Below are 22727 nucleotides of genomic sequence, written 5' to 3' on the forward strand. Positions count from 1 at the left end.
ATTAAAGTGACAAGAATAAGATGCCCACCAAACAAGCAGGAGAATCAGATCATACCGTGCTTCCAGATGTGATGTGACGGGTACTGATAATTCCTTGCATTGAAAACTAAAGTATAGTCCTATTCATGGTTTTTCTTTATAGTTGGGTTGCTGGGTAATTGGGTCCATGAGAGGACCTAACAACCATATGATTAGCCAAGTGGATTCTGAAGTCATGCTGACTGACTGAAAGCAGCAAACACCATTTTTACCAGCAGGAACCCAACAAATGTCCAGTGTAGGTCTGGCCATGACCAAACAATGAGATATAAATCTGATAACTTGCGGGTCCAGCAGGGCATGGTGTACATGTTGGGAGCTTGTTCCGACGTAAGGCTGTCTGGTGTTTGCTGTTCTCGACTGGACATTTTAGTTGTGCACCGGTTGCCACATCCATCACACTTTTGGCCCAGTATCAAACTTTCCTGAAATGAAAAAAAAATAATCATGGTCCCACGTACATATTGCAGCTTACTACTTCCTACCATCTCTTTCCCTTTCTCTCTGAAAATTTTCTATTCATTAGGAAAAAATTATGCACTTGCATTATTATGATTACATCATCATTACATATAGTTATATCATGATCATTATTTTCTTCTTATCTTATTATTTTTCTAATTTTAGATAGCTTAGCAGGAGTTTTTCTCTTTTTTTTAATACTTTTACTTGACTATAATGCTTTTGATTGTTATTAAATAAAATTAGAGAATAGTTATAAAATTGGCACAACTAAAAGATATATAAAATTGCTAAAAATTGTATAAGTTAGCCTAAGTCTTGATGTGACATTATATTTGCTACATTTAAGCATGATGCCATAAAAATGAGGAACAGTTCCATTGGTTATGTTAATAGGTGCTAAGTCATTCTCAACAGAATAGTTTAGAGGATATAAAGATCAAAGCATATTATATTGTACCAGCATTATACCACATTGTATAGGATATGTTGGTGGTATATTTAATATTCCGATTCTTTATGCTATCAAGGAAATATGTATTTTAGTTCCTTGGGAGATGTATGTTGTACCAACATTATCACACATATTGTGCGGGATATATTGGTGGCATATTCAATATTTCGATTCTTTGTGTTACCATAATTCCTTGGCTCTTCTCCCCTGCTATTTCGGGATATATTGGTGGCATATTCAATATTCCGATTCTTTGTGTTATCATAGTTCCTTGGCTCTTCTCCCCTGCTGTTTCAGACTATCTTATCTTGTGAGTTGTGAGACCACAATATAGCTATTGTCCATTCATTTGTACTATTGGAATGTGGCATGGCCAATTCACTGGATTAAAAAGTCGAATATCAAATCATCAGTAAATGAACACTTTTTGTAAGATGAGTTCCTATACAAATTGCATACATTAAAAAAAAAAAAAAAGGTTTCTTAGAAAGCTTTCTATTTGTAATAGAGAACCATATATGGTGCAGGTTACTCTTAATGAAGAAAATGCCAATCATTTGAATTACTGAATTATCTTTGTGTGCGCTACAATGTGAAGATTGAGACATGAAAAATGTCCCTTCATACAGTTAGGAAATTGAGACTTGAAGTCACATAGAACCTTGAACATAGGGATTCTTCGATTGTTTGGAAATTTTTACTATTTCAGTGAAGAAAAATAGAATCCACAACACAAAACTCCTTCGAATTTGGAAAATCTAATGCTACAGTTTTTGGCTTTCCATCATTTTAATAACTGAAAAAAATAATTTCAAAAAGTTTCTTTTCTAAGGTGTTCGTCAAGCAATCAAAGGAAGTAATTCTAAAAGGCAAAAATACTTATTTTCGAGGCACACATTTGCACATTTTGCAAGATTAATCAGGATGAACCATGCTAGCAAGATGTGTATTTAATTTCTCAATTTCAAACACCACAAATATGTTTTCACACCGACTTCTATAAATAGGTTTGTTTTGTTAAAATATGCAAACAAGAGCACCAAATCAGCCCTCCTTCTATCACCCTAAATCTGAAATCTCTGAACCCTAAGAAGATCTGAATTACACTTAGAAGCCTCCATGGAGATTTTTATCTTGATTTTAACGAGACATATGGCAGAAATTAATGCGAATATATGCATAGTTGGCAACAATTTGATGAGAGCTATAGCATCTTGGACCATCCCCCATGTATCATTTAACCTGCTCCCCAGAACGCAAACAGTGTCTAACCATCCTTGCTCGACGATCATCATTACCGTTTGTACCTCTTTCCCTCTAATCACAACCATCCATCTTCCTTGAGTCATGAGTACCCACCATGTGTCCATCTTTTTCACATTTTGAGTGCTGGGTGAAGCCCATGAGTGAGTTATACCTTCTCTCCCAAGGGACCCCAAAAGAACTGGAAAAGCAGCGCGAGTGCGCCAAAACGTAGGATCCAAGTCTCCACCTCATCTGATACAAAACACTCTCCTGCCATCACAGTCTGCAGCAGATCTTTCACGCTACAACGTGGGGCCTACCTTGATGCAGGTACCTGTCTAGATTCTGTAGGTCGGTCACAAGTTTGCTGTTATAGTCTCAACACCAAAACAATCGCATGGGCACCAGCGTGTATGTATATATACGCCTCTCTTTGCGCAACCGTCGGGCCTCTACTCCGTAGACTTGTGTCTTCTGGAGAGCGAGAGAGAGATGAAGGAGATGGTGGTGGGTTCTGACGTGGGGCGAAGGGCAACGCCGCCGCCGCCGCCTCCGCCGCAAGCGCTGCTGGAGAGGCTCAAGGACTACGGCCAGGAGGGCGCTTTCGCCATGTGGGACGAGCTCTCGCCAGAGGAGCGCGACCTCGTCGTCAAGGATATCGAGGTGAGCCCTTTCCTCTCTCTCTGGTTTCCCTCATTTCTCGGTGCTCGATCTATTTCATCTAGATCTAATCTTCCTCCATGCTCCGTTATACCATTTAACGAATTTAATAAAATAGTTTTTCTGGGTTTTTTTCCGTTCAATTGGAGAGGTATGAGCTATTGAGCTCAAGAAGTGCCCTGTTTTGTCTGATTTCTTCTAATTTGTAAAAAGGTATATGGATTTCTTCTCCTCATTTTTGATTGCAGGGTTTTGACATGCTTTGCAGAATAAAGCTTAAAATGAGTGTTTTTTTTCTGTTTTTGATAAGATTGTTGGTTGTTTGTTTGGATCTGCACAAACGATTCTATTTGATTTATTTTTCTTGTTTGGTTGGTTGATTATATTGTGATGATAATGGGATTTGGTGAAAAGAAAATCATACTTATTGGAATTTTGTTTCAATTTTAGATATTTTGACTGCATTGTGAAATTGCTGACTTTTGTCATATGTGAAATATTTAAGTCTCACAATGCATTGATAACAGAGCTTGGATCTTCCGAGGGTTGATCGAATTATTCGTTGTTCTCTTGGATCACAAAGTAAGTAGATTCTTTTTTTCTTGAATTAATTCATCCAAAGGCCTTCTTTTATAAATCTCATGTTTATATCCTGTTCCTCGGATTTGAAAACTGGGAAAAACTTAGGCTATCCTTTGCCTGCGGTTGAGCCTGTCCCAGAGGCTAGTGTCTCAACAGTGGAAGAGAGAACACCTGAAGAAAGAGAGAGGTGGTGGAAGAGGGGACTGAAAGCCATTTCAGAAGGGAAGTTAGCTGTTGTCCTTCTGTCTGGTGGACAGGTATTCCATTAGTGTGTTGAACTAATTTTCTACTTGCAGTATTTGTTCTGGTTTCCAACCCAAGTTGCTAGTGTTGGCCGTCCTTTTATGCTTCTTTCTGTATCGTTTCTTTGTGCTCAGTGCTCACCTTTGGTACCAGTCCACTTAGATTGGAAGAGTCTGTCTCTCTCTCTCTCTCTCTCTCTCTCTCTCTCTAAAGTTGACTGGAATTAAAACAACATAGCTAAAGAAAACCTTTATTAGCTCCTGAGTTCTCTTTTGCCTGCCTCCTTCCCTGCTTTCAATAGAGGTAAGACTCTTGTCTGTCACTTCCTTTATAACCAAACAAAAGTAATGTTTGATATATCCAACAAGGGGAGGAATGATGTAGATGTTTGTCCCATTAGAAGTGGTTCTCTAACGTTTGATTGTGTAGAAAAGCTGCCCCTTTCTCTCTGGCGCAAACCACCCTTATGTTCTGATTGTATTCCTATTCCTTTCCTTTCACAGCCATTTATGAATCATAACACAACTCTTGAACAGCATCAATTTCGAATATCTCTATGCATCAGTCCTAAAATATCAGCAAACATTAAGAAGGAAAAGAATAAATAGTTTAATACTTTACTGCGACAATCTAGATGCTGAGTTGATATTGCTCAATACCAACATTGATGAAAATTCAAGGGTCATCAATTGCAATAACCTCTTTTTTTAATAGGATAGTCTAGAAAGAACTGACATTTTTCAACTCGTTAGCCAACTTAAGTAGGAATCTTCATTTTTGGATGCTACCAAGTGTTGTGCCATGGCATGGCATGTCAAGTCCAAGTGCGAAACTATCTAGGTAATGAAACAACACTTGACAACTCCTTGCTAGTAATTAATCTAACTGATTTTGTGAACTAATTTCGTTCTGCATATCTTGGAAATAATCTTTCTTTCTTTGACATCCCTATCTTTCACAAAAATCATACTAGTTTCAATCTGAATGCGTTCAAGTTGATGTCTGTCTCTAGTCTTTCTCTTCTCGAATCAGGCTAGTCTGTAAATTTTCTCATGTGTGCACATGCAGTTCACCTTTATATGAAGTTCATACAACATTTCTATGGTTTTTTATGTGGATCCCATGCTAAATATCTCATGGGTGGCTGCATCATTGCATGTCAGTTAACAACATTTATCACATAAATCCCAATCATGTCTTGCATGCACATATGCCAAAAGCCAAAATACCATTCCCATGTCTTACATGTACATGCCTAAACAACCTACCGAAACTATGCCTCTCTTTGACAAATAGAGGGAGACATAGTAAAAAAGTAACCAAAGACATAGTTAAAAAGTAACCAGGGCAAAAACACTTAAATGTGTCTTCACTCTTATAGTAGTTAATTCTCATCTTATATGCATTTTGTTCCACTCTCTTATTCTTCCGATGCCCAGAATTTTTGGCAACTTTTAAACGTTGCCTTTCCTTGACATAGAACTTCATGAAAATAACTCACTGCTGTAGCTATGTCTGTGTTTAACTGCTTCCAGGATGGCTAATAGCAAGATAGTGTCTTAAACCTGACAGGTTTATCCCCCTTGACAGATTTAACTTGTTCCAAAACCATGGGCCAAGAACTTTCCTAGAGTGTGTTTGATATTCACCCATAATCTATCTATTTATATGTAATTGTGTGATTATTTGATTAAATCTGTTCCATATTGTTTCATCTTTTCTGAATCTAATTTTAGTGCAGAGTTTTTTTTTTTTTTTTATATGCTTTCTTATTTGTTGAATGATGCAGGGAACTCGTCTTGGAAGTTCAGATCCCAAGGGATGTTTCAGTAAGTAGTTGAGCTACCCATGCTAATTGATTCACTATTTAGTTGCTTCTAATTTATTGTTCCTTGTGTCAATATCGTAGTCTTTATGTGGTTAATAGATGGCATTCTTAGAAATAATGAGTATCAATTATGACCTTTGCTTTTGTTTGGACCTTTCTAGTTGTAAGAATAAATGTTACATTGGACATATTTGTAATTATGTATGTTTGCACTAGTAAAAGGATCTTTCTGTAGTGCACGATAATGATTATATATGGAATGAGATATCTGACAGTGAAAAGTGACAGCTTTCCTTCCTTCTTAATCCCCCTTCACCTCGTCTTTTATCAGCCACATGTGGATCCTTTTTTTCTTAAAACCAAAAGTTCAACCAGTTCGGTCAATTAAAAATTTGTGATTCAAGCTGATCCTGGTGGATGCAACCAAAATGATTTCCAAAAGGAATATCCATCCCAGCATTCAGCAATTCTTTAGCAACTTTACTCTTAGATTACCGCTTAGCTTCTTGTATGATGAGATTTGATTTTGTGAAAATTTCTGTGCATTGTATCAAGTTGATTTTTGGCTGTAAATGACTATGCTCCTTGAGCTTCTTGTACAAGGCCTGTTAACAATGACAACATTGAAAAGATGCCCAATAAACAGAAACAGTAGCAGATTAGTGATATGACAAGGATGGGTTGAACAACTTAAATGATATTCACCATATGCAGAACCCATTTTACAGCAGCAAAATCTCATACATAGAACTTGTGATGGGCATGAACATTTCAAGAGGAAGGAGTAATAAGCGAATGGTTGTGATTTCAGCAACTGGTGAAATGTTGAGATCAGATTGTCGTTCGCCACTATTTTTTTCTCTTTGTTTTAGGTTAATAAATATACTTGCACTTTTGGTTAATACACCTCTCTCTCCCCCCTCTCTCTTGCCCCCTCCTTGCTCGCTTGCTGAGATGGTTGAACAAAACCATTCTAGAGATAGAATCAAGAGGAGTGATCTTATAGTCGAGTGTGCATTCATGGAGATGAACCACATTCCCTAATGCAAATGTGTAGTACTGCTGGTTTTTTGCTTTATGTATGGTTGAGATGTCCAGTACACCAATCATAACTGGCATCACTTCTGTACTTACTTCCAATCAGGAATTGCTTCCATTATGTTGGGGTTTGTAAATGCTCTCTCATTGACCACCTTAGTAGAAATTGTGTGCAATCTCAAAACCCTCTGACTGACAAATGCTTTTCAGCTTTGTTAAAATTTCTCACAGATCTTTTGCAGAATCTTGGCTGTTGTGTTTCTGTAACTCTAACAACTAACAGGTGTCAAAATACTCATGTATATTGTTTATATTTTCTTTCAGATATCGGCCTTCCATCTGGAAAGTCACTTTTTCAGCTTCAAGCGGAGAGAATTTTGTCTGTCCAAAGGCTTGCAGCTCAGTCCACTGATGGTAAGGGATATATATATATATATATATATATATATATATATATATATATATATATATATATATATATATATATATATATATATATATATATATATATATATATATATATATATATATGGATATTTGTTTTACCACAATTAATATGTTAGCTTAACCTTATACCTGTACTGCCAGCACGTGCAGCAGGTATTGTGCCAATCCACTGGTACATAATGACTAGCCCATTTACCGATGAAGCTACACGCAAGTTTTTTGAGAACCATAAGTATTTTGGATTGGAAACTGATCAGGTAAATTTACCAACATATCCTTTCAGTTTGGAATTTGAATCTTCTAGGCTGACAATTATTTGATGCAGGTTACATTTTTCCGACAAGGTACCCTTCCCTGTGTTTCTGGAGATGGTAGATTTATTATGGAGACTCCATGCAAGGTATTTTCTAGCTTCTATTTCTTATATTTTTATTTAGAGTCTGGAGTGTGTTGTTCCAAACTCAAATTAAGATTATCTGCTTTTATTTTTTGTATTTTGTTTTAAAGTATGGAATTCTTGTTCCAATTTCAAATTAAGATGATCTGCTTTTTTTCGAGTAATTTAGCTTCGCGATGACAACTGGTCATCATTTTCTCACGCTGGATGTAAAGTTGCAAACTAGATGCTTATCCAGTAAGACAGACAGAAAAGAGATCTGTTCTCTGCCTCAGTTTCTGTTAATATTGTAAAAAGATGCTCGCTGGCTTATAGTTTTCAGCTTGAATTGCATGAAATGAGATAGAAGAGTAAAAGTTCAGAAATGTAGAAAATAGAGAACAAGTTGGATCTTTTCTAGGTTTTTATTAAATGGACTTGGGAAGAATGAATTATGCCTAATAAAACTTAATATACATGAACATAAATGGTGGGGAACAAGGGATTTCTTTGTCTTCATGTTTCTGTCTCTTCTACTCTTGAATGGTTTTTGAGTGTATGATCATGTGATAGATAGGAGAATTAAAGATATTTTCTCTGGTTACCTCTAACACAATAAAATAGCTACATTTTGGTTTTACCATGGCCGACTAGTACTATATGCAAAATATATTCCAAATTGTGGGAAAATGTGGTCTGTCTTATTCATAGTTAAGTGACTGATATTATCACATAGATTATTCTTAGTGTAATTAGATCTTTCTATAGCTGGAAAGCGCTGCTGTGATTTGAGTTGATTGGTACTCCTAGCCATTTGGAAAGGAAAAAGAAGAGGCATGTGGGTTAAATAAAAGAGGCAGATAAACAAAGGAGGCAACAAGGGAGCAAATTACTCCTTGCATGCTTTAAACAAAGAAATGAAAAAGAAGCAAGAATTATCACAGTGAAAATAGAGTGAAGACGATAATATTAAATAGCAGTTATTTGTGGTGGTGGCTCTTGTTAGAGGATATTGGCACAAACATATGTATGAAACTTTTCACTATTTCAAAGTTCATGGCTGCATATGCAGATCTGTCTAATGATATCACTACATTAGTGCTATGCTAATGACTGCATATTTTTGTCCTTTCTCCTCTTTATTTGATCACCAGTGGATCTGTTTGTTGCCCTACGATTTTGTCAGCATTGTGTGTAACACCTTTCCTTATCTCTATTTACAAATTGGCCCAGAAAATATCAACCCTTTTGCAGCAAGCAGCTTAGATTAAATGTCTAGTAACAAAGTTGTGAGACCCATTAAGGGAGATGTTAGGGTGGATTTTAATGACAAAAATACCCTCCTTAGTAGCTAATGGAACAGCTAATAATAGGTCAATAGTTCTTTTAATAAAACAACTGACATCTGGAACATTCCTTCTTTAAGGCTATCTTCCTATCATTGTTCCTATGAAGGTCGGTTCCTTCCCTGCCCATCACAACACATGTCCATCCATTGAGATTAAGCACATCAAGGATATCCATGTGTACATCTAGGAAAATTGGGGTGTATTAGCTAATAGAACAGCTAATAATAGGTCAATCATTCTTTTAATAAAACAACTTACATCTGGTACATTCCTTCTTTAAGGCTATCTTTCTATCATTGTTCCTATGAAGATCGGTTCCTTCCCTGCCCATCACAACACACCACATGTCCATCCATTGAGATGAAGCACATCAAGGATATCCACGTGTACATCTAGGAAAATTGGGGAAGGTGGAGGCAAGCAAACTCCTACTTGTTTTGGATCTACTCATGGCCACTAGGTCTAAGCAGAGAGCAAGTGATTATGTCCTGGTTGTCTTGTGCTGTGGGTGGGGGGCTGCACCATCATCAATGATGGCATCATCAGAGAGCAAGCAATGGTGGATCTAATGGAGTAGCAGTGGGCTGGTGAGATGGAGCTATTCTTGTCATAGGGGTGCACGACATTACCAAAGGCAGAGGTGGAGGCAGTGCATTTGGCATGCAGGGAGCTCCAAGGGCTGGAGGAGGCATCGCTGGTGGTGTTTCTGGAGCATGTGGAGATGGCCCCCTCAATCATGCATCATATATTAGATCTCCAGTCCATTGTGGAGATGACCCAGTGCCTCCACTTCACTGTCACAAGGGTCAGTGTCAGATCTCACCTTGTTCGCTGGTGGCCCTGGACCCCCTAAATCCCCCAACCTTGCTCGCCCCGCTCATCCATGGCTTCGGAACCAACTGGAAGTGGTAATAGGCCAGTTACCTCTATCAGCTCCTCTAAGTTGGCTTCAAGCTCTACATCCCCGACCTCCTCTTCAATGGCTCAAAGGCACTAGGGTTGGACCGATTAGAGGATGACCAGGCCTAGCGTGTGGCAACAACCATGGAGGCGACCATGGTACAGCTATTCAGTGTGGTTGAGGTTAGCTACAAGGAGTCGTGACATGGAGGATTGGCTTAGCAAGTGGAGGGAGGATGGATTCAAGCGATGAAGTTTCAACCAACAAGTGCACAACTAAATCACAGGCCATTTCTCTCAAAGGGACACAGCAACGCGGCTGAGAAGCAACAACATCGGAATCAATAGGGTCCATGGGTTCTTGGCGGGCAGCAACAACATTGGCCTAGATGTGTCGATGGTAGGGATGAACACAAAAGGCAAACCCTAGATGGAAAAAAGGGTTTTGCTTTCAAAGTGGAGAGCAGTACTGGTTTCTAGTTGAGAGTGCTTGGTTGAGAATATCTAGGTCAGGATAGTCATTTCATATCTCTAGTTAATTTAATCAGGCACTACGATTAGTGCAGGGGATGGAATATCAATAGAAGGGCATTTTGCAAACAAAAATTACTTTAGCTAGGTTGGTTTCTAAATAGGGATAAGGAAAGGTTGTATATGTCATATTGACAAAATTTGAGGTTCAGTATGCAAAGTTAATATATAATATATCAACATAGGATCTCAGAATAAGTGTGGAAGTACATATATAATTTTTCTTATCTTCCAAATGTTTATATATTTATTTCTTTTTTTTTTCACTCATCTTTATCTATTTTTATGAACTTCATTTATTTTATATCTGATATATCTACCGCTTATATGCTTGTATACGGTACCCCATACTCCATACGCACTATGTGGTATCCCTGCCTCTTGCACATGTTAGCTGCTTTTTCAGAACCTATGAATCTTGTTTTGACAGTTGCTTTGGCTTCAAATATCAGTTATTAACTTTTCCTATCAAGCTTAGGATGTGAGAGACTACCCTGTTTCATGAGAAATAAGCAAAGTTTATTTCAGTTTATTTCCGTTCCCAATCTGCATGTTCATTTTTTAATCGAAAACCTTGTTCCATCAATGTGGTGTTAAATTGATGGTACAAATATTTCAACTACATGTTAGGAATTTTTACAACCCTGGACTGGCTAGTTGCCAACTCATGTCCAAGCCACTAGACAAGTGCAGGACCTCCCAGCCTACATGACCGATTATTAGTGAGCGAACCTACATTTGAGGCTTTTGCGATGTCAAATTTAAGTTCATGGAAGGTTCAACCTTCAAGATTTGAACAGAATTATGGATGTAGAAAGAAAGAGGCAATATTTCTTACAGGTAATTAGTATGGAGGAATGGTACAAGCCCAAGAGTATAATGAAACATGATCTCTCAGAACCTGTTTATCTCATTAATAAAGAACAAGAACCTGGTTATCTCATTGATAAAGAACAAGAACCTGGTTATCTCATTAATAAAGACCAACAATGTAATCCATGTTGTTGTGAAGTCATCATAAATCAAGGAGCTTTCTCTCAATAATTTAGGATTGACTTTGTGAACTCCTCTTCTAACTTTATTCTGAATCAGGAGACAATCAAGCACAGTATAGGAGAGGAATGTAGAGTATGTCCCCGTACTGCTATATATTGACTGGCTACTTGCATATCAAGGAGATACCTACCAATACTGGGCGGTACACACCGATACGGGCTTGTTTGTGTGGTATAACATTTAACTGCTAGGCCATTGTACCATGCCCATAATCTCTTTGAATGGAATACACTAGGGATATTTTATAGCACCGACCAGCACTTCAATCTTTGATTGAAACATCCCTGTGCGGGAGTTGCCTCTTGGCCTTTTGAATGTTGTTAAGGTAAACTCAAAACTTTGTGTGTATACAAATTTAGCCTGTTTTAGATCTCCAGTATAAAAATCTGATTGCTGGCTTCTTCAGTTCAAAAATAGATTGCTTTGCTTTATGGTCATTATGTACATATATGCCTATAGATTTGAAAAGATTCATGTATACCTTAATTTGTCTCTGGTTGCTGGTATTCGGGATCTATCATGTTGGATGCCTTTCATATTTCACCCTATATGAATGATGTTGATGTGATCAATTACAATAGTTTATGATTGCTACTAATGTGATTATGTTCACTGTTTTTTTTTTTTTTTTCATTCAACTTTGGGTATTTTGTGGGTTATAAATTTTAGCTATTTTCACTTTTTCAACCCCTATCTACTGATCTATCCTTTCACCGGGATTGTTAGTAGTTGACTTGTGGGATTCTCAAGCTCTGGTACCTTAGACCTCAAAACATGAAAAACCATAACATCCTTATTTTGTAAAGTCAGGTGGCAAAGGCTCCTGATGGAAATGGAGGATTATATGCTGGTATGATTTTGAGTTGTACTTGATATTATCAGATTGATGGTTCCATCTTTCTGCATTTTGCTTCATTTGGTTTATATTGTTTCTCAGCTTTAAAATCTTCAAGATTACTGGAGGACATGGCCATGAGAGGTATCAAATATGTGGATGTCTATGGAGTTGACAATGCTCTGGTGAGATCTCCTGGTACTGAAGTGATCCAGTCAACTAGCTTCCTATGTAGTGTACTAATATAGATCCCTGAGGGCAGGTCCGTGTTGCAGATCCAGCATTCTTGGGATACTTCATTGACAAAGGTGTTACTGCTGCAGCAAAAGTTGTTCGCAAGGTAAAAAAAAAAATGATATGGAAAAATGTTACTTGTTGAAATGCTGCTAACAACATAACCTTTGCATGCTAAACTGCAATATGGCAATATGAGTTCTCCTTGAACTTCTCTACTATCATTCAATTATCAAAGCAGCTGTTCAAGCACAGTAATTGATTGATAATATTGTGCTATGGTACCATATTGTTAATGTCATGATGTTCAAACGTTAAACAAATTGATCTACGATAACCATGTAAAATTCTCCTTTCTACAAAGCTATTGTTAACATTGCTTATGAATAATAAATGAGAATAGAGCTGGTATTCAATTCATTATTTAGAAACTCCATAATTAGATTTAACTTTATTGGTATTTGCATTGTAAAGCGCTCTCTAGAAGCTACCATCATCAGGATCATGCTTCATTCACTTTATTTAGAAATAGGAGGGACAACCTGTCATACTCTAGTTTTAGGTTGGAAAAATTACTAATATGAGAAAAGTATGTCAAGCTTATATTAATGTTAAGTTTATACAATGTTGTACAATCTAGGCATTGATTCCAAATCTTATTTGTGGTGTGTTCATTATTTGAAAGACATTTGTGAGGATATGTTACTGTGCATCTAAATTGTTCATTGATCTTGATACAAGCTGCATGATTTGGGACAACTGATGTTTGAAGTTAGATATTTTCTTGAGCTAGGGGTAGATCACTTTGTGCCGGAAGGTTATTGTACATCTACATCAAAATATTTTCTACCAATATATTCTTGATTGCCTTTTGTCTCTAATTTCATTTTTTTGTACAATGCACCTGTACAAACTCTATATCACTTTTACATTAAGAATCTACCTTTCCATTTTGGACTTAAGTTCAGGCTTATCCACAAGAGAAGGTCGGGGTCTTTGTCCAACGGGGTAGAGGTGGACCACTTACTGTGATTGAATATAGTGAAATGGATCCATCAATGGCTTCTGAGATCAATCAGACCACTGGGCGCCTTCGCTTTTGTTGGAGTAACGTAAATTACTGTGCCCTTCCGTTACCTAATATCTCAGCTTAAAGCTTGTCGTACTTCTTGACTGTGTACATATTCTAACCAATTTCTGGGATAAAATATTGAAAGCATATATGTGTAATGAACTTAATTTTATTATCTTTGTTATTTATTATTTAGAATTGTATATTATTTGCAAATAAAAACTTGGCAAGACTAAATTCATGCTGTAACAAGCTACTTAAAATTTCTGTTAATGATTTTCTATATATGACACTTATGACATTATTTCAGAGGTTACTTGGAGTTTCAACCATGATCAACATTATTTGGTAAAATTATAATGACATTGATGGTTTCACATCAATACTGTTTCATTGATTCTTCAGAGGACTTGTTTTTTGGAAAAAAGAATGAACATTATTTAATTACCTGCAAATGTAATGAACATAAAGTTGATTAAAAAGCCTTAATTATTTTTGATGTCAATGTTTTTGTTAAAGGAACTATCTTTCTTGCCATTGTCTTTTGTTATAGGAATTATATTTCTTTCAATAAAAATATTATGATAATAAAGCTTAATATTTGAAGACATTTGTTCATGGCATCCTTGACATTTTCCTTTTGCCTCTTTCTTTTAAGGTCTGAGCTTGAAGGCATTTATTGTGCCAGACATAACATCATAAATGTTATAAATCTCACGATTTTGAACTTCACGGAACAAAAAATAAATGAAACATAAGAATGTACTTCTGTGGGTTACAGGGGGTAATGATGGCTCAGAGACGTATAAATCGCCCATAGCTTTTGAATGTGTTGTCTTTTCATGAAGAATTCCACTTGCTGCTTGATAGACATGTGATGATGATTTGCACAAGTGGGCAAAGTTAATAAAGACCTGGTGAATTTGAACAAGTAGTCATGGTGCTATGATCGCTGCTTCACAGAAGTCTATTAGTTATTATATACAAGCAATCAACCATATGTGCTTTGCCGTATCCTGAAAACCATGCTGTTCATGATCTTGATTGCAGTGCATTTCATAACTAAGCATGGATGAGCAAAGTTGCAACCTGGAGGTTGAAGATGAGGCATTGAAGCCTTACTACTACATCAGTGAAAGCTGTTACTCAGTACTTAAATTTATTGCTGGAATGAGATATTCTAGTTATTGTTCTTCTGTATATAATAGAAATCTTGAAGGGTAGTAAAGAAACTACTAGCTCCTGTCAGTAGGATCACCACATCAATCAATTACATTGGCTTTTGAATGTAAGCAGGAATATAAGAGATAAAAATTCATCAACAGTTGAACTTTGATATTAGAGAATATGCAGGAGTGTGACATAAAGGGTCAAGTCAAGAAACAACCACTAGCTGTGATATGATCTTGGTGTGACTCACCATGAATGGTTATAGGGCATCAATGATGAATACTTGAACATAACAAAATCAATCAGTTCAGTTCATGGTGAAAACTACTATCTTAGAAAAGAAAATTTTGTTTTGGTGCCTAAGAAGTAACAGAGGACACAAGGTCTGTTTTCAATGGAGAAGTGCTCCAAATAAGTAATAATATCTACAACAGTCATCTCCCCAAAACAAAGTGGAATAGAAATATCATTAGGAGAGCGGCTCTGAGGATTAGAAACTGAGAATAACTCTTTATGAAGCTATCATCAAAGATAGCACGGCAGAAATGCCATTACCACATATAGGGACCTTCTCAAACCATAAGAAACAGCAGTCTGCATCAATATTCTATGTTGCACTACTAGATCTGTTATTAGGATTCTACACTGGCAAATTGCTTAGGCAGAAAGTGTTACAATAAAATCCAAACATTCTCTTCATGTTTCTTGGTATAGTAAAATCATGTGGCTGGCTAATCTAGTGCACTCATTCTTTATGAATTATATTTTTGTAAGTCTCTTACACATTGTGATAGTCCTAACTGATATTGCTAATCTGCCTAATTCATTAATTCCTGCATTCCAGAATATCCTCTGGGTTTACTTTCAATGAGCAAATCTGCTAGTAATGCTAGTCCATTTCTAGGATTTAAGGAGAATAGGGTGATTGAGTAGGACTACTTTGCTACAAGGAGATTGTTGCTTTTTTTTTTTTTTCCCTTCCTCAATTCAACTTTGCCACCTCTATTAGCCAGATTGAAGAGTTTGGTTCCTATGTTTCCTCAGGATAATATTGTTCACTGAGGCTTCTGATTTAACATCAAAAAACTTGTTTCATTCTCATGAGGAGAATCATATTTCAAATGTTCATTATAGAAAGATTGTAATATTGTTAATACTTGGGGTTAATCTTGTATGAATGCTTAAGAAAGATTGTTCTGAAGGTGTTTGTTTCATTCAGCAATTTTCATACTAATATTGAGAATTGAGTCAGTGCTCTATTTAGACTTGATGATGCCAACAGTTACGTATATATTTGTTATAAGATTTGCTTTTGGAATTCATGCTTGTTCATTAGACCTCCTTGAGCTATGCCAAATGAAAAAATAGGGATGTGAAAAAAAAGAGAAAAGATCCATCATATAGTTGAGCTAGCTTGTGCCTTGTTAAATAGGTATAACCGAAGAGCTTGTGCTAACCAATATGACAGCTAAGGGAAATTAATCTATAATCATATTAGTTAGTTCACTCCATTTCAGATGCACCATGAAACAAAGTCCAATCTAAGAATCATGGTTGGATTGCAATTTTTTAAATGAACCATTACAAGTAAAATGTTGTTACTAAAAAGTTGGAATATTATATGTTTCTGAGACTTTTTTACTGGCAAAATCTATTAACCATCCCTTCAATGGTAGTGTGCTTTTATATCAGAGAAATCATTAAAACAAGTGTCATTTAGTAGGATTTTGCTGTTCCTTCTCATGATGCTCTTATTTCTTACTTTTGAGCAAGTAGCTGTATTTTCACTGATATCTTCTACATGTATTTTAGGTATGCTTACATATGTTCACGCTGGATTTTCTAATTCAAGTGGCAAATGGCCTTGAGAAAGACAGCATGTCAGTAATCCGTCATGTTCTTTCTTCTCATAGTTAATTCCACCTTAAGTGAATCAGCTTTATTATTGGCTTTTTCTAATTATTGCATTAATCATTTCTCTAGCCTGCTGATCATTTTCATCAATGTTGTGCTTCAATATATATTTTGCCCTGTATTTTTCATCTTGTTAAACTTAAACTTATTGAATAATTGAGCACTGCTTACCTGAAATTTACATGGTCTTGTATTTGAGTATGTTTTATTTCTGGGTTGTGCTGCAACATGTTCCAATTTATATACGTACTGAGGTATATATTTCTTCAAACTGATACTCATAAAATCTATACTTTAAATGCAACATCAGATTTTGCTGGATGGACATGTACATGACAACTGGTCCAGCCAATGTATAATGCCATATTTAGTTTATAGTGAGCTTGTATCACCCAATCAACAAATGTTAACAAGTAACACTGTAACAGTGACTATAAATGAAACTGCAGATTTATTACATAGAACTACAAGGCAGCAAATAAGGTGTTGGATAAAAGAAGAATAGCAGATCAACCATATGATGCATAAATATCAGATCATTATAACCATATTATATAATTGGCTAGTCGGATATATGGGGTTTGGCTAATAATGGAAAAACAGTCAGATTATGCTAAAGCCAATATGAGAAGTCAGGCACACCATGCACGACATTAGCAGAACAATCTTAACATGAAAGTTGTGTTTGGTTTGGGAATAAGAAAAATTGATAGGAATATTTATGCATATTGGAGTGGTTATTCTACAAGTTGTTCCTATTTTCAATCTTCAAAAAATCTAGGCAGATGGTGCTTTTTGTCCATAGAAAAGAGGAACCAGTCATAAGTGAGAACCTTATGATGGGAAAACCTTATGACAGCTTTGGAATAATTATGCCTTGGCAGAAGCAGGTTTGACCATAATTATTACTTGGGTATGCCTTTTTGGAAACTGTTTGGCAGGCATGAGGCTTAATCGAATTCTTATGCCTGATTTATTTCGGAACAAATGCTCCATAAATGTGCTGACGTACGAGAGAAAAGTCCCGCATGTCCTATTATATCAAATTTATGTAAAGTTAAGTACCTCAATGTATCATTGCAGATGACAGCTTATCCACATCATAGTCAGGTTTTGCACACCGAGGACTTTATTATATCTCCTTGACTTTTGGGATGGATACAAACCTTTTGTTAGCATCAATTCTACTCGCAAAAATACTGTATGGTGTCTTATATACCAAGATATGAATAAAATGCGACGATGTTCATATTGAAACTTCGGACATGAAGTGCCCAAACTTCTTCACTAGTGATAGATTCAGTGTTGCAGAAAAGAAAGATCTGAGGTTTTGGTGAAGGAGCTTTCTACTTGGTCAAGACTCAGCTTTTGTGTCTTCTCAAAAAAAATGACAGCTTCTGTGCAACCCATGGAGAAGCATAAGGGGACGGTCAACAATTTTTTGGCTTAATAATTAGCTTTAAGAATCATATATTCCCATTTCTCCCTATTCCATCTTGCATTTTCTATGTTTTAGTGGTTGTAGATGAATAATTTACGGCTCTAACTTCCTAGTTTTAAAACAATTTACCTGTAAACAAAAAAGAGAAAAACTGAAGGCACTGCATGCTCATTCCATTTCATCGTGTTAATCTAGGAACACAGATAGAGTCTCTTAAGAAAGTGCTTCACCATTACAGGGCAGCACTTGTGAAGTCCCTGTTTAGGCACGTTCTTCCTAGCATGAATAGACATGTATGGTAGGATCATGCAGCACTATTGGTGTGTGTTTGATCATAAAATCTACAAAGGAAATGTAGTTTCAGCAGTTGTAGTTTCTCTGAGAATATGTAGCAATGAAAGTAGGGTGATAGATTCACTTAACAATCAGTAAAGTTGAACTTGAGAGGTACAAAATCCCAAATTGACCAGGTTTCAAATACTTACTGCCCTCAAGAATAGCAAAATAGACAGACACACAAGACAGCTAGAAATAGTGAAACCAGCAATGCTGAAATCAAAGGATCAAACTTCAAGACGGAAACATATAAATGTCGCCTAAAGCATAGTAGATAAACTAAGAATCTAAATGATAATTTGTAGACTCTCAGTGATATAATGGTATGATGATGCTCAAAATCCTCTTTTGTAAGATACAAATGCTAGTGGCAGGTGCAATTATGAGTTGCAATCATTTCAAGGGCCATCTCTTATTATTGTCTAGTGTGATAGCCTTCAGGGTATCTGCCTTTTCATATCCTCATTTATCATTCCATGTAAGTTGATGTTCCTCTTCAGCATGTCAAACTCGACCTAGTTATTACTCCTCCCACCCGCAACCAAACAAAGAAAACTGAAAAAAAGAAAGAAAGAAAGAATGGATTATCTACCTCTTACTGGTAGATATGTGCATTGCTCATAACCATATTCACTGTTCCTTAATAATATTTCCATAAAGATTAAGCTACATTCCATATAAGTTTATGTTTCCCCTTCAACATTTCAAACTCCCTGATGGCTTGACCCAGTTATTACTCCTCCCAATCCCCCCCACAAATGAAAAAAAGAAGAAAGAAATGGATTGGTAGATACATACATTGCTCATAGATGTATCATTCAAGGTTGTTCACCATCTCTTCATACTATTTCCATAAAGACTAAGCGAGAGTTGATGGACTAATTAATAATTCTTCACTTTATACTTGTCTAGTTATGCTGTTAGCACCCAGTGTATGGTTCCCAAAGTATTGGAATGGAAAATGGCCTAAATAATGTATATTATTGTGGGAAAATTATAGTCCAAAATCCTTGCAATCATGACTGGTAACTAAGCCCTTCCAAATTGCATGCTGGTTGCAAGACATCAATTTGACCATAACTGGACCATAACTCAGAGGAAGTGTAATAACATAGTACATGGTGACATGGTCTATCGAGAAACAACCAATAATGTTTTAGGGTTAGCCTGTGGAGACCTAGGTCATTACAAAATTCCATGAGATTCCTCTATGCTCTGAAGGACACTATCTCCTAATATTATTCTAATCAATTTGGGCATGTGAAACCTTGTTTCCAGCCCTGTCTCAATGTGGGTTCAATTTAGAGAACCAAATTGCAATAAAAAAATATCTTGTGGCCTTTTTTTTCCTGCATGTGAATCTTGGATTGACTTGGGAAATCTTATAAAATAAAGGTCCCTCAGGTTGATTCCAGACAAAAGTGCTCAAGATATCATAATTAAGGATAAAAAGTTATCATTCTTTGATAGTGGAATAATCTTTATGGATTTTATGAATGGTGATACTGATCAGGTTTGCCCTTGAATCCACTTGCAGAAGGTAATCTTAGATTCCTAGCATTTTCTTATGATTTGTGAGACAAGCTGGAAAAAGACCTCAAAAATTTTTGCTGAGCCCACAACAAATACTCTTGACAACAACAGAAGAGATTGTTTTGAGTGCTGTTTCTATTGTTAATGGAGCCACCATAACTGGAGCATCCATAATGTACGATTTTATCAGCCAACCCAAATGCTAACTATTTTCATGTAACACATGACCATGATAGGTCTAATTATATTTTGTGATGGTGGAACTGGCATGAGGTGCCACTGCATATCTTCTAGTCCTGCTCTGTATGGCATTGTCAGGTGCAGCATTGTAATATTGACCTCAAAAATGACACTAGGAAATGTATATGTCTGTGCATTCTTGCTGCTTATGTGGACGTATGTTCAAGCACTTACACGGGCAGAATAGCAGATATGTTATACAAGAGACCTAATATATAAGTCAGCATGATTTGCCGTTTTCTAGTAATGCCCTTGTTAAACCAAGAGGCAATATCATCATTTTGTAAGCTACACTAGGTTTGCAGCTATATGTTTCATAACTATCACAGTTTTAATATGAATAACCACATGGTTATGATTTATATCAGTTTGGGTGTGTCACTTTCCTTCTATCCTTTCAATCTCATGCTTGTTGAGTGGGCACTAGCACCATTTTACATAACTTATCAATGTCATAAGGAAGTCATAGGTGTGACTCTGTCTGTGGATCTTCAATATAAACATCTCTATTTCAATGCTACTTTTAATTTCCTTACTTGGTAAAAGCTTTAGTCTTTGAAATGTCAATTTTGTATGATGAACTTAATCTCTAGCTATTTATTTACAACAAGAGCTTCTTCTGCATGTGTTATCATTGTCAACCTTGTTGAAGCATTGTTCAACCATGATTTCCCCTTTTACTTGGTAGCCAAGGTGGAGGTTTTGTTTGCTTACATGTGGAGAGTAGGAATCTTATTTGTCTTGCTTTAAGTATGCACTTGAATAACTCTATTTTTTAGATGGATGTGAAGTGTCAGGCGGACCAACTTTGGAGACACTAACAAAGTTGACATGTCAACAAATACATTCTAACATGTTTCCCCTTTCTAAATGTCACCACCAATTTGTGAAGTTATAGCATGCTTTCACTTTTATCCCCTAGCTTGTAACTGGCAAACACATGTTTGTACCCATGCTATTCTTGGAGGGTGTAGTGCCAAATTCAGTCGCAACTTATTCTTTCTAATATTCTCTGTTTCTGAAATTGTTAGCCCATATCAGATCACCTCTACCCGCATATTACCGCATTCTTTTTCATGTAATATGAGTCTGATATATAGGGAGTGTCTTGTGAATGCAGTTACCACCTAGCTGAAAAGAAGATTCCTTCTATTCATGGATATACTATGGGTTTGAAGCTTGAACAGTTTATATTTGATGCATTTGCATATGCTCCATCAACGGCACTATTTGAGGTTGGTGTTCTATACAATTCATTTTTTGTTCTTGCTCTGAGAGTGATTTTATTTTCACCAGGACTTAGCATGGCTACATGCATCATGACTTGTTATTGCTGCTTTGATCAATATCTGGAGAAGACAGGAAGAGGTGAATGGAAGAACAATCATGCAAGTTGGGATCTTTTCTCACCCTATATTGCTTTTGAAAACAGGTCTTGCGGGAGGAGGAATTTGCACCGGTTAAGAATGCCAATGGGGCAAGTCATGACACTCCTGATAGTGCTCGACTGATGCTTCTGCGCCTTCACAGCCGTTGGGTAGTTGCTGCTGGTGGCTTCTTAACACATTCGGTGCCATTGTATTTAACTGGTAATCTTCCTGTCGTCTATTATTGTTACTCTGTCACACTTGCTATTTATATAGTAAATGTCGTAGTTGACGCCATTAGACATTGAAACAAGCATACTGTTGACTGAGTACCACTTTGATTTCTTAGAAAATTTAACAAAAACATAGTCCAGCAGTTTGATAAATACCTTTCTCAGGTGTGGAAATCTCGCCTCTATGTTCATATGCTGGAGAGAACCTTGAAGCTATGTGCCGTGGAAGAACGTTTCATGCACCATGCGAGATTGCATTCTAGGTGCAGTAACTGGCAGCCAATTTTTGAGTTGGCAGCGTTCTCCAAAAATACAAACATTGGATTATGGATGAAGTTAGAAGTAAAAGTTGTACAACACAATAAGATCCATCAACTGGACGCCATTTAGTCTTATGAGTTATAATAAGATGTGTGTAATTCTTATTGCTTATCCTTCTTTTTTTTTTGCTGTTCCAAGCTTCCTGCTATATCAAGTGTTACCTTTTTTTTGTTGATAGCTAAAAGCCTAAAATTGAGTTTTAGCATATCTGATTCAGTGTGCAATATACCATGCAGCAAGAGAAATTAGTAGCCCATATTAATTCAATAATTTTTGTTACCGATTTATTTCAATGCTATATCATTTAATTTGACTAGCACGTTAATTGTTTGCAATTTGGTTGATGACAATGCCGACTTGGTTTGTGGAAAGATCGGCATTGAGAGCCCTATAATATCACAATCATGGTGAAACAGAGACCAGGAGTTACTTGAATTTTCAATCGCTCCTCGGCTTTTACTTGGTAAAATTAAACATGCGAACATCCAATACTTGATATTTATCGGATTATGCTAAGAAATGCACTATGGGCACGGGAGGAGATGTCAGCCTATTGAAGTCTCTCCATTGTCGGCTATCAAGGCCTCGCTCTAGTTGATTGTTGTACCACGTGCTTGCTACTAACTTTAATGTCCTTAAAGGCAGCGTGGATATATGATAGCTTTACACAGTATTACTTATATAATTATGGCATTTCACATATTAAAATGTAACTCGTATGCTTTGGTTGGTCACTGCCTCTTTAAAAAATTAACCATTCCTGATTTGTTTTTGCTAAATGGAAGATTAGAAACTCTCGTGAAGTTGGCATAAATGCAACT

The 22727-nt window shown here is 36.5% G+C and overlaps 1 protein-coding gene across 5 annotated transcripts; it reads left to right on the forward strand.

Annotated features, from left to right (window-relative positions):
- Positions 1-2628: 2628 nt before the first annotated feature.
- LOC105039687 (UDP-N-acetylglucosamine diphosphorylase 2) lies at positions 2629-22015 on the forward strand. 5 transcript variants are annotated; one of them, XM_010915934.3, is made up of 15 exons: positions 2629-2863; positions 3388-3442; positions 3548-3699; positions 5475-5514; positions 6876-6965; positions 7140-7255; positions 7324-7398; positions 12021-12060; positions 12148-12230; positions 12308-12385; positions 13248-13391; positions 16334-16401; positions 21106-21220; positions 21418-21574; positions 21751-22015. In XM_010915934.3, exons 1-15 carry the CDS (start codon positions 2693-2695, stop codon positions 21846-21848), a joined length of 1482 nt encoding a protein of 493 aa, XP_010914236.1. In that variant the 5' UTR covers positions 2629-2692; the 3' UTR covers positions 21849-22015. The 5 variants fall into 5 exon arrangements, 4 of the variants coding, with proteins under 4 accessions (XP_010914236.1, XP_073105222.1, XP_073105230.1 ...); XR_012137116.1 differs by lacking the exons at positions 21418-21574; positions 21751-22015 and adding an exon at positions 19750-19920 and having other exon boundaries at positions 20064-21191; XM_073249121.1 differs by lacking the exon at positions 13248-13391.
- Positions 22016-22727: the final 712 nt, after the last annotated feature.

This window comes from Elaeis guineensis, chromosome 1, assembly GCF_000442705.2.
Source record: "Elaeis guineensis isolate ETL-2024a chromosome 1, EG11, whole genome shotgun sequence".
Lineage (NCBI taxonomy): Eukaryota > Viridiplantae > Streptophyta > Magnoliopsida > Arecales > Arecaceae > Elaeis > Elaeis guineensis.